The sequence below is a fragment of the Leguminivora glycinivorella genome, chromosome 10, assembly GCF_023078275.1.
Source record: "Leguminivora glycinivorella isolate SPB_JAAS2020 chromosome 10, LegGlyc_1.1, whole genome shotgun sequence".
NCBI classification, from domain to species: domain Eukaryota; kingdom Metazoa; phylum Arthropoda; class Insecta; order Lepidoptera; family Tortricidae; genus Leguminivora; species Leguminivora glycinivorella.
The window spans coordinates 12,468,661-12,482,291 of NC_062980.1; the positions used below are offsets into that span (position 1 = coordinate 12,468,661).

The 13,631-nt window shown below is 34.8% G+C and overlaps 1 protein-coding gene across 2 annotated transcripts; it reads left to right on the top strand.

Moving 5' to 3' along the window:
* The first annotated feature begins 1,327 nt into the window (after positions 1-1,327).
* LOC125230495 (vitamin K epoxide reductase complex subunit 1-like protein 1) lies at positions 1,328-11,872 on the top strand. Of its 2 annotated transcripts, none has more exons than XM_048135665.1 (4): positions 1,328-1,409; positions 6,744-6,923; positions 8,318-8,415; positions 11,604-11,872. In XM_048135665.1, the coding sequence occupies exons 2-4, from the start codon at positions 6,757-6,759 to the stop codon at positions 11,804-11,806; spliced, it is 468 nt and encodes a 155-aa protein (XP_047991622.1). In that variant the 5' UTR covers positions 1,328-1,409; positions 6,744-6,756; the 3' UTR covers positions 11,807-11,872. The 2 variants fall into 2 exon arrangements, with proteins under 2 accessions (XP_047991622.1, XP_047991621.1); XM_048135664.1 differs by lacking the exon at positions 1,328-1,409 and adding an exon at positions 6,308-6,417.
* Positions 11,873-13,631: the final 1,759 nt, after the last annotated feature.

Sequence of the window (13,631 nt, forward strand, 5' to 3'; positions counted from 1 at the left end):
TTAAACACCCGCAAGGGTGTTGAAATTGAAAATGTAAATCTGAAAGGTTTTTTATAAATTAAAAAAAAAGTTTTCAAGATACGTGTAGATACGACTTTATTTTTTTTGTAATATTCATTATTTTGTATGTTTTTGGTATGTTATGGCGGTATGTTTTTTTTTTTAATTTTCCTTCAAAAAACATTTTTTCCGCAACCTAAAAATCATAAAAAATGTTTTGCTCAGTTTGAGCTCTTTCTAGCGAAACCCCACTTGACCTAGTTACTTCAAATTTACAGTTTGGCCCCCTTTCATTTTGGCCATTTTCTGTAATTAATATTAATACATTAAAAAAAATACTTTCAATTTGTAGAGGTTAACGATGTTCAATAAGTATCCCAAATTTCAAAGCCATAGCATCAGTAGTTCACGAGATATTCCTTTTGTACCTTTTTGGTACGGAACTCTAAAAAGAACAAATCAAAAAATATTGAATAAAATAATTTGATTTGTTCCCTTGTTATTTTCAAGTAATTTAAGAAAATAGGCAAAAAATTACCACCCCCCAAGTTAACAGAGGGGAGGGGGTCTAACTGGTAATTATCGTCTTACGTAATAATTTAATAGTGTAAAGATTCTTCTCTACAATAATTATTTTTACGTGTCTTTGGCTAAACTCTGAATATGTATTACTGAATCACTGGACCGCGTAATTTAAACGAGTCGTATGCTCATTAAATTGACGTTTTGCATACGTTAACGTGTTATTTTAGTCTATAACAGATTACATTTTATTGGTTATGAATTGCGCACCCTACCTTTCTGAATTACATAAATGGAGACAGATTGTGACTGGAAATACTTAAGGAAGTATTTTGACCTAATATAAAAGAGCTAAATACTTAAAATATGAATGAGATTTCAGTGTACTTCTTGTACAGCTTGTACTCCTCACATCACAGGTGGTATTTATTATCTACTTATAAATACTTACAGAAAAATTGCAAACAATCAATTGAAATGTCAATTTTTCAAAACTTGATTTTGTAGGTTCTGGAAAATGTTGAAGAAACCTTTAAAAACTTTTTAGAAAATTCAGTACTTGTTTTGTATCTACCCGTGTTAATCGTGTTATCCACGAACACCATGCACATTGCACACTGATTAAAGTGAAAGTGTGCATATTTGTAATATTCGATCTAAGTATATGAATAATTGGATACGGATCGGATATAACACTGACATTTCCGATCCACATCATATCTAATATTTATTAAGTTTGAACCTGGCCGTAATTCTCGCATGACACAACACGATACACGATACGATATACGATAGATAAGGCTCAGTATAAAGCGCGTCACCATCGGGGTTGCGTGTCTGTGCCATCAACACTCATTTATTAAATAAACGAGCATTTATTTTATTGGGTAAGTACAAACCATAAATGAAAACCCAAGAATTCGTTGTTTCGTGATATTTATAACAGAAGTTAAGGTAAGTAGCTTCTTTAAACAAATTTTTGTTTGGCTTATTATTTATAATCTTTAATTTCTACCGATTTATTGAATGACATTGGTTAATGTCGTATCGTATCTGATCTCATGTTTATAAAAGTTTTAAACAAGTTTGTTGTATGGTAAGTAATTAGTTTTTTTGTCTATATCGGATTAATAAATATAAGTATGTTTATAATGCTTACCAGTTAACCCAATAACAAATGAAGTAGGTAGTTTACTTATACTAAATTGTAACTCACCGGCTTATAACTTTTATTTTATTAGATCTAATAAATCTTACAAAACTTTTATATTCCTATTTTTTATCCTTCAATGATTATAATCATTCATGAGAGCATATTCTGTTGTTATTTTCTATATAAAATATTACTATTAAGTTATTGTATTATTTGATGCCATTATTACCTTCATAACAACATGAAGGTCACTGAGCTAGTTTCCGTCCCAGTCAGTCAGTTCAGTCGTCTAGTGTTCGTCCATGCACCGATTTATAGCAAGTAATATTTATATTTTTTATATGCTAGTTTAGATATAACATTTTTTATACAAACATATACCTTAAGTTTACCTTAATAACTTAAGTTCGTGTATTATTAGATATAACATTTTTTATACAAACATATACCTTAAGTTATAATAATAACTTAAGTTCGTGTATTATCATTATCATAATTAATCAATGATAATAGGTACCATATGATGTAACTGGTGAAACTCAAATAACAATAGTAGGTATGCCATTATAATACAATGAGGAGGCACACTCAAAGGTTATGACAGATGGCGCCACCCTATTAGTCCATTGTACTTGCATTGCACAGATAAAGAATGTTATACGTGAGAGCGAGAAGATGATATGTTTTCTCTCTCTATCACATAATGACAGTGACATGCCTAGACACTTGCACAGGCGCCGCCTGGCGGGATAAAATGTCAGTGTGCCTCCTCATTCGCAGATGCATTCTTTACCCCATGAATAAAGGTATACTTACGCTACGGGATGGACCGATGTCTCAATGTCTATAGAACGTCTATCAAATGGGTGTGATAGTTGATGATGATGACTGTGTGATCGGTTGACTGTCACTTATATTTAATTTAAACCAGCTTTTGTATCTTTCATTTGCTTTTATTATTTTATTACTGATGCATAATGGCCTCGCTGAAAATCAGCGTTCCGTAATAGTGTGTCACAGGACAGGACTCACTGCGGAACAAAAAGCTGAGTGTGGACCATTATTTAGCACATTACTATTTAAATTTAATTTCGGTTCTGTTTACCTTATTTGTTGTTTTGTGCCCATAAAAATTCTATCTACTTATCGTAAGCGTGAAACTACTACTAGTATACCTACTGAGCGTAAGCGTGAACGAGATGGATGTGAGGGTTAGGTACCCTATACCAATTTTGCTTTAAAATTCGTTAAAAAATCACGATAAGTACCTATGACGGATTCTTGTCTATACATTTTTTCATATTTGATTTTGGAATTTGATTTAAGAAAAATGATCAAGAGAAAGAAAAGAACCCGTTAGTCTAGAAATAATCTTCGGCGTAAGCACGATCCAAAATTCTCTGTGTAATTTTTTCTGTAAAAAAATATTTAAATAAACCTAAATAAAGTGTGTCTTTTAAACAAAGTGTTTTCAATATAGCGGATCTATCATAGTACCCAACGCACAAATAAACGACTACGAATTTTTTTGTGCCGCCTTACCTATATTCATTCATTATATTCCTTCTGAAGTAAATGTACTTACATATAAGTATGTAAAGCAAAGCCGTCCGAAATAATCTTCGGCGTAAGCACGATCCAAAATTCTCTGTGTAATTCTTTCTGGAAAAAAATATTTAAATAAACTTAAATAAAGTGTGTCTTTTAAACAAAGTGTTTTCAATATAGCGGATCTATCATAGTACCTACCCAACGCACAAATAAACGACTACGAAATATTTTTGCCGCCTTATATTCATTCATTATATTCCTTCTGAAGTAAATGTACTTACATATATGTATGGTATGTAAAGCAAAGCCGTCGCCTAAACGACTTATTTTTCCATTTCAATCGTTCGTCCCCCTTCCGTTAATATCAAATTCTATAGAAGATCGTGTGAATTGGTTTTGAAACACCATTTATATCAGTTTAATCTCGCATTTAAATTAAATTAGGATCGGATAACGCTGCTTAATTTACCGTCAAGACATTTTTATTAAGGTCGTTTTTGTTTTCTCTTGTTAAATATTTAATTTGTATAATTAAGTATTGCATAAGGTCAGTGCGGGCAAGACCGGCATACTTTATTTGAAATAAAGTTTGAGTGGATAAAACTAGACTATTAAAGTAGCCTGGAGTGATCCGCATGGTCCTATGGGCTAGCAAATTTTATATTCTACACAGCTTTTATAATACTTTGGTGAATTAAAGTAAACTTATGTGATAAAAATCACTTTTTTTTATGGCTCGGCGGGTTGACCGTCCCCACGCGCTGAGTAAGGCAAGACCGTCTAGTGCTCGTTGTCGCGTAATTTCATATGGAAATAAGTATCAAAATGATGTTCATTGTTATATTCTGTAATAACAGGGAGTAATGTGATAGATATTATAAAACAAATAACGTTGATATTTTTAACATATCAGCATTTTTCTATTTATAAGGCAAGACCGTCATATGTCCCGTAAATGAGGTTGAAAACCTTATTTTTTCAGGTCCAGCCAAAGCAAAGCCGAAACTTATAATTAAAATTAACCTAAAACACCCGTTTAAACTTGACTTATTTCCCATAAAGCCTAAAAGAGGTGCCTATAATAGGTGAGGAGAGGTGGTTATATGCCGGTCTTTCCGACTATGCACAATTTCGAAGTTACATATTTCAGAACATAAAAAAACAAATTGAACGCGTTTTAAGAGCATTAATTGTACTAGACAGGAAGAACATTTATTAAATTACTACGTTACAAGTACAAAATGCACAAATATTCCAACTGCTTTTTTTAATTTAATTTTTTTGAGTAACCATGTTGAACTCGATGGTCGAGTTCGAAACACGAATCAAGTTTTTTTGTTAACTAGTGTTCGTCCTAGGAATATCTATTGAAGACCAATGGATTAAGGATGAAAACCGGCCAAGAGCGTGTCGGGCCACGCTCAGTGTAGGGTTCCGTAGTTTTCCGTATTTTTCTCAAAAACTACTGAACCTATCAAGTTCAAAACAATTTTCCTAGAAAGTCTTTATAAAGTTCTACTTTTTATAAAGTGATTTTTTTCATATTTTTTAAACATATGGTTTAAAAGTTAGAGGGGGGGGACGCACTTTTTTTTCCTTTAGGAGCGATTATTTCCGAAAATATTAATATTATCAAAAAACGATCTTAGTAAACCCTTATTCATTTTTAAATACCTATCTAACAATATATCACACGTTGGGGTTGGAATGAAAAAAAATATCAGCCCCCACTTTACATGTAGGGGGGGGGGGTACCCTAATAAAACATTTTTTTCCATTTTTTATTTTTGCACTTTGTTGGCGTGATTCATATACATATTGGTACCAAATTTTAGCTTTCTAGTGCTAACGGTTACTGAGATTATCCGCGGACGGACGGACGGACGGACGGACGGACGGACGGACGGACGGACGGACGGACGGACGGACGGACGGACGGACGGACGGACGGACGGACGGACGGACGGACGACAGACAGACAGACAGACATGGCGAAACTATAAGGGTTCCTAGTTGACTACGGAACCCTAAAAACTGGTATACCTTCGGAGGTGTAAGAAGTGATAGATATATAAATACAAAAGTTATATTCAGTAGACGGTCTTTCTGGGTAGACGGTCTTCCCGACACTGACCTTAAACTCACAATTAACACTTTCCAATGTTTTAAAATCTCTAAACAATGTCTAATTAGTAAAATCTAATCAAAAAATAAATTTAACAAAGTACATAAACTGTACACAGCTCTGAGGATAACGCAGAAATTCCCGTGTTCACTGTACCTGTGGTCATAGAGGTAGTACTACTACCATAATGCGCTTATAAGTGTAATGCACTCGGTTGCTATACACCGTGTTTCACTTAACACTAAAAACCTGAAAACAGTTTGTTCGGAATCGAGAGTAGAATCGATTGAGCTATATCTTGATGGGGGTAATATTTTTATTTAAATTAGTATTATTAGTTATTTTTTAGGTGCCCATTCTATTGTACTCGTAATACAACATTGTGTATATCGCATTGCTTGAGTTTATTTGCTTACTGCGATTACCTGTCCAATTTGAAGTTTACTGTGACAAAGCTTTAAAGTGTTTTACAGTGACATCTTAGCTGTCTATTGGTAAACCTTATGTCGTTGCAGTAACGTACACAAATAAATAGTCTTATGGTTTATGATGGTAGTTAGCAACTATTTTATTGAGTGTAGAGCTAAAAGTCAAGTAGAGCTGTACAGAAAATTAAAAATTCAATTAAAAAAAAAGTAACGATCAGATTAAAAGATGAATACTCTAGATGAGTTTAAAAAAATAAAAATCAGTTGGGGTGTCTGAGGTTTTGAGTGATACCGGAAACACCGTGTATAACAAACGTGAAACTTTACCTTTGCACTTTACTCTTTGCTCTACACGTGACGAAGAGGTGAAATAGGATGAAATTATTAAAATAAAACTTTGATTGAGTCATATTTGACAAATTACAGTCATCTGAAGACATTTGCTGAATTTTCATTATGTTTATTGTTTACATAAAAAATATAATGTAATTAATTCTGATGATAACTCCAGAAGCTTTTATAGCTTCTTTGAAAAGTTTACGTCAGTTTTTTTGGAAAATGAAATACTTAGTTTGATTGTTAATTTTAAAGCATTTTTACACAAGCAAAATGCCAGCCGATCCGTGTGCTTGTCCTCTGTAAGTTTCGGTTTTTAGTAAGCAACTTACGTTGTTTTTGCGCTAAGTTTTATTTAGAACAGCTAAGAATTTACGAGTATATACGTCATCCAGCTAATGCATCAATGGTGACTCTCTTCTCTCTTGCACAACCACAAATTCTAAGGTGTCGCGGTAGACCTCGCCAGAGATGGCGTGACGAGCTTGATGCCTTTGACAAAGACTGCATGGTGGGAGACTTCAGGGGATAGGGATACGTGGAGGAATTTGAGGGAGGCCTTTGCCCAACAGTGGGACAATATGGGCTCTTAATAAATAATGATAAAATGTTTTTGTTCTCATTTCAGGCCCATCTTCAAAATGGGTAAAAAGGCATTGGACAGAACCATCATTGGGATATCGTTAGTCGGTATCTTGATATCGACGTATGCCCTTTACGTGGAGATGAGTGCCGAAGCAGACCCTGAATACAAGGCCTATTGCGACCTCTCTGAGAGCTCCAGCTGCTCGAAAGTTCTTACGTCTGAGTAAGTAATTCTACTGAAGTCAGGAAGTGGAACACGAAAATGCTGCATATACCTAGGCTGGCGTCCACTTACGTCTAATTGAGCCGCGTCGAATCGAGTCTTCCATACATTTACTATGAACGACGAATTCGATTCGACGCGTCGCCAACGGACGCAGTTTCATAGTAAATACAGGAGGCGAATTATTGAGATTCGATTCGGCGAGTCTAGTGGACACCAGTCCTATTTTACACGCTGCATATCGTCAGTAGTGATGAACTTCGCCTATTTGGGGAAGTCAATATGTAGGTATAGCTGTTAAATTCGAAGATCGTAGATTCGTATAAACTACCTTTGAAATTGCATTGTACCTGAAGAACTCAGTATGCGCCAAGTTGTTAAATAAATCACTAAATTCTTAAAACGGACTTCAATCTTGCGAAGCGCGATTCAAATTCCACTTTAGAAAGCATTTCTGTCTAGCGTAAAAGCTGTTTCCATAAATAATTTTCCAACTTGTGGATCATCAAACAGCTAGGGGAGATTTTTGAAAGCCCTTTCAATGGAGCATAACTCAATGGATGGGGTGCGCACAATTTTCGTCACCAATTTACCTTCCCCTTTATATCTATCATCGCTTATCGTGATTATAATGGGTGTCTTGTCTATTTTCATCAGAGATGCGGTGAGGTTTGATCGTTAAAATATTGTTATTAGGACTTATTATGGTTTTGTCTACGGGGAAGATAAATAAATGGGTGTAATGGGTATGAAGAATTTAATTCTCTAGATATTTGAAATTGGTATTAGCAAAGAGGATCGAGTATTATAGAGAATGACTGTCAAAGTAAAATGTGTAATCACAGTGCATAGACTGCCATCTATCGACACCGGCTTAAAACTTTTGAACCTCAGTTTTGCCAATTTAGCCCATATTCTTAGCTTGATATGTTTTAAAATGTCAAATATTAATATTAGCGCCATCTAGCCGAGCGTACCCCAAAGGTGTATCGCCATCTAGCTCACCGTACCTTTTTCTGTATGGTTTTGGGGTACGTTTTTTTCTTAGACTTTATCGGTCTTTACGAAGTTATATAGGTCTTTGGTATTAGTAAGTACGTACTCGTACTTACATAGGTAATTTTCTTTTTCTATGAACATAACTTCTTTTCAGAATATTAGTAGGATGAGAACATTTTGACGTACCAGACAGTAGTACCAGTAGCAGACATTTAAAGTAGCGCGGTTTACGTGCAGTTAAAAATTTAGTCTCAAATTATTAAATTGTGCCTAATCAATACAATACATGTTACTTAAATGAATTTTATAAATTATATCTAACAAGTAGGTAAGTTATTTAAGTACCTAATTATTTATTAACTGCTATTTTAGTTAATTATTGTTTTTTTTTTCAGTTTCTCCAAAGGATTTGGCTTAGTGCCCAAGGGATCTATGTTGGAAATTCCGAATTGCATTTATGGCATCGTTTTCTACTGCTTAATGATTCTTATGAGTAAGTAATTAAGTATACAAACATTTATAATTAAATATTGTTTATAAAGGTAATTCGCGTAGTTATGGAGTCTTTAGATAGTTTTGTTATTTCTACCAGAGTAGTAGTCTATAGTAGAGTACGGACAGTTAACACAAAACAATCTTTAAAACTTTTCGTTAAGTACTTTCTTATCCTTATAAAGGAGCAAAACTGCACAGTATGCTGCACAGATTACTGACCCGTTGTAAAATAAAAACTACAAGCATTCAATTTCCACAGTAACTACATAAACAAGCGATTGAAGGTTTTGGTCAACTAGACGTAAAATAAGAGAAAATGCCAGACCAAAAATATAAGACCAGGAAAACTCAACTTTTAGCCCTTTCACCATCATAGTCTGATAAGACAGAAAATCCAGCTTATTTCGTCGATATTTATATAAATAAGATGTGTAATTTCGTACTTGTCGGCAACACGACCACGCTCGATGAAAAATTCTAAGCGGTTAAAAACGACCTTTAGCAACATTGGCCCATGCTACAAATCTGTTAACATCGAAACCCGTGTCTACTCAATGCTAATCTAACTTGCAAAGTCGATAACTGCCACGCTGAGCCCGCATCACCGCAGTCGTGACTCTTTCCTGAGAAAACTATTGCGAAAGCCCTCCGACATAAGCGAGAAGTAAGTACTCCGCTTATTTGGTAGCTCACGAGTGGGTAACTGTTAAGAGGAAGAGGGCGATCGGTTCTCCATAAAAGTGTAGTCCTCCTTTTCCTTCCGGGATAGGGTCCCACTAAATAGTAGGTACTTACTTACCTAATTATTATAACAAGCGCTTGTAGAGCATTCATTGAAAGTCTGCTTGTTCGAGTATTGTCGAATCGACTGATATAGCTTGAACAGCAAAAGAAGACATTATGAAAAACCGGCCAAGTGCGAGTCGGGCTCGCGCACAAAGGGTTCCGTAGCAGCAAATATAATAAACCAATAACTTAACCAAAATTACAGTTAAATCAACCTATCTCAAAAACTATAAGAGATACTTTGATCAAACCAAAAATCGTTGAAAGAGTTAATTAGCATGCATCACCTCTATTTTTTTTAGAATTTTATACCCCGTAGTTATAAAAATAGAGGGGGGGGACATACTTTTTACGACTTTGAGAGCTGATATCTCAAAAACCGTTCACTTTAAGAAAAATGTTTTTTAGAAAACTTTATATCATTTTAAAAGACCTTTCCATTGATACCCCACACGGGTATGTACATCGAAAAAAAATTTTCATCCCTCAGTTACATGTATGGGGGCCCCACCCCCAATTCTTTTTTTTACTATTTAGTGTCATAATTTTGTAGCGGTTCATACAACACATATTCCCATCAAATTTCATCACTGTAGTACTTATAGTTTCCGAGTAAATCGGCTGTGACAGACGGACAGATGGACAGACGGACAGACGGACAGACGGACATGACGAAACTATAAGGGTTCCGTTTTTGCCATTTTGGCTACGGAACCCTAAAAATGTATATAATATTAATTTTTGTACAAATTAGGACACAAAAAAGTATTCATATTTTTATGGTGCGCACGTAACTTAACTAAAGCCCATTTGCACCAACCACTTAACTCAGGGTTAATGGGCTGTCATCTGTCAAATTCCATATAAAATGGTGGGTTAACCCTGGGTTATCCCACCATATTCGTTGGTGCAAGTGGCCCTTAAAAATACAAAAATGAAACGTAGGCATATAGCTGCGGGAATTATACTCAGTAGGTTCATAAAAGTGCATCAAAATATTTTCAAAATTGCCAATATTCAGGGAGGAAAATATAAACTCTACGTTTGTATGAAAAGGCTATTTCGCGTATGTTTCGTCTCAACGTAATTGGCAGGGTGCAAAGCGGGTGGAGGGGGTAGCTAAAACGATCACAGCGCTCACTACGGCCAAAATTGACATCTTAGTCGCTGACTTGCGCTGTCAAATCCATATTGCAGTAAACATTTTCATGTCGTTTTTGAGATAAATTTAATACGGGCCCAGTAAAATTTGTTATGGCGAATTGTAATAACTCCAAGAAAAGTAGCGACTAAATTCTAGCTATTTCCAAGACCGTGGTGGAAACGAAACCACCGTTTAAGTGAATAGTTGCCGTAAGAAGAAAAGTGTCGTCCAATCTCTGAAGTTTTACTTAAAGTGCGTAATCATTTGATACAAGTATTGAATTGAATTTACGGTGAATTTATAGTGCAAATTTTATTAGAGGTAGAAGCCGACGACGTGGAAGCCAATCCCAGTTATGTTCGGAAATAATTTTATTTGTTTCCTCATCTGTGCTCCTGTTTACAAATCGAAACGGATTGACGAAAATGCGTAAATATCGAGGTTTCAATGGGAAGAAGGAGCACGAGAACAATAGAAGCAGAAGCAGTCCATCCACTGAAGGCTTATCACATTTTAAATAAAATTCCTGAGAACTTATTTCATCGCATTCATGATTGTATTTGATGTGATATCTGGTAAACCTCCAATATTTTCAAGTAAATGAAACAAGTTTATGTAATGTATATTATAATTAAACGTTATTATAGCTAGTTTGTTTTTATTTTACAATAAACCCTGTACCCTGCAATGATACTTATAATACCTATAGTTAGCCTATGAAAATGACAGGATAGCAGTGAACTGATCAACTATTTCAAAAGCCAATGATTTATTTATACTTTATTGCACATAGGTACAAATGGTGTAAAAAAGTCTTCAATCTCTAAAATTGTCTAGGCCACTTTGTATTGCACCTAACGCCTGGAAAGTGTGAATCGAGGGTTTACCGAGTTGCTGATAATGATTTATTGACGTTGCGGTCTGTGCATTATTATAGTAAGTAGCTGGCGTTTATGAGCGACGGCTATTTGTTTCTCCTGAAGTTTCCCATGTTTTTGAAACCTAGAATATAATTTTAGGTAATGCAAGTGAAATAATACATTAGGGTCCAACATTATGGATTGATATAGATACAAGGAACTGTAACCACTTGTATGTTAAAATAGATACTTAAATTATTTTTGAATTAGGTACTAAATGTTGGAAAGAAAAAACCTCTCCGAAGAGAATTGGGCAAACTTTTGGCGCGTTTTTGTTGCTGGACATATCGGATAAGAATAAGCATTGCATTACATTATGTATATTTCTTGTTTCAGCTACCTATGACGACATAGTGGTGGTGCAAGCACAGCTTATAACTTCACTGTTGTCGGTAGCTACCTGCGTTTACTTAGCCTACCTGTTATTATGTGTTCTAAAGGATTTTTGCTTGGTTTGTGTCTCCACTTACATTGTCAATGGTTCTCTAGTGTATCTAGTTTATAGAAAATTGAAATATTTACTTAAAAAATGTCGATAAATATAATATGTACTCCTGTGAACTGTCGAGAAATTATTTATTCAATCTATTAAAAGTTTTTAAAAGCGACTTTGTTTCATTTACGGTTGGAGCGCCATCTGTCGGCGAATAGATGAACTTTAAGAGAACTCTATAGTTAAGTGTTAAAATCATAGATGGCGCTTTACAACAATTAATTACCACGCCACCTATGGGCCCTTTTCAATATCACTTAGTTACGGATGTAACTAAAGTGACATCTTTTGTCGAGTAGTATAAGCCTGCCAAAGCGTGTTGCTTTGCATTTGTTTGCATAAACGCTTCTAGACTAGAAATTGAATCTAAACTTTTAGTGTACAATACGCTGTATTTTCCTAAAATCTTACATTGACCTTGACAAAGATTTAATCACAATTGAATTTTGACAAGCTGTCAATAGAGTTTGCAATACGTGATGCATTAGGTATTCACTGTGCATTTAAGGGTTAAAGTTTCGCGCTAAATTTGAATCCTGATAAAATGAAATTGAACCTACTTACAGAAAATTACAGGTGCTCACAAATATGTGTTCACATATTTCTGCGCATCTCTGCCGCTGAGATATTTGCTGGCGACTGTAATATAAAGGTTGAAAGCGTAATCTTTACATCTGCCGTCAGCACGATGAGCAAGATGAATTGAATACTGCGGCCGACGTGATTCGGGGGTGATGAATACGAACGATCTCGCATTCCAAGTGTTTTCTCATGTTTTGATGAATGGCTGAGGCGTGATGAAAGAAATATTTGTGTTTTTATAACGTTTGCGGTTCATCAGTGTAACATTGTAATATATTAGGTACCGAAAGAATCTTGAGGGTTATAATTATCCCGTTTTAGATTGATTCATTTAATTTCGTATACTTATTATGTTGGTAGGCTTTACAGGCCAAAGGAGGGTTTATCATGTTCTTCATATCTATAGGTATCTTAATAAATGTTAGTCCCATTACCATTACTTGCCTGTTTCAAAGATGTTCGATTTTCATAATAAATACGACTGAAACTGTTAAGTACTTACTTATTTCCCAGACTTTTACATTTTTCAAGGTCCTTACGATGACAAGATGTTATCATCTCATTCTCAATAACACTTTTATATGAAGATACATTCATGAGCAGTTGCAACTTGCAAATATCCGGGATACTGCGAGCATTAAGATTCAAGATGTTTGAAAAATACCTACTTATAGAAACATATTACTCGTATCAATCTTTGCGCTGCTAACTCAAATTTCGCAATACTAGTTCCTATTTGAATTAAATTATGACAAAGCCTTGCGAAACCCACACGATGGCATGCCTATCCTACGCGGTATAAAAAGCTTAGCTTCAGTAGCAAAAATGTGTCCGTTAAGGCAAAATCACCTAAACGCCTTTTCATACAAACATAGTCCTCATTTTTGTCTCTGGATATTCCCTGTTTTTTTACACAAACTGAATATTTATTAAAATCGTTTTAAAATACCTTAGAAATAGAAATAGATTAACTCGTTATTTAAAACATGTTGACAAAATTGTGTACGACTAATTAGTTGGCGGTATAACAGTCACTACAGGCACTACAGCCTAGAAGCAAAGTTTTGATGAAGTCTGTTCATTTTTACAAACGTAACGTAACTAACAAACAAAAAAATATGGTCAATCTCTCCACGTCCAATTACCTATTCATTGAAATATATCACAAAATTCCAAAAGCATAATAATATAATAATTAGTTACCGCCTGTCTTTTACAATCCTGAGACTAGTTGTCATGGTAGGTGTCCGATAGTCTCAACCCATAGACCATTATCCAGTCCATCCAAC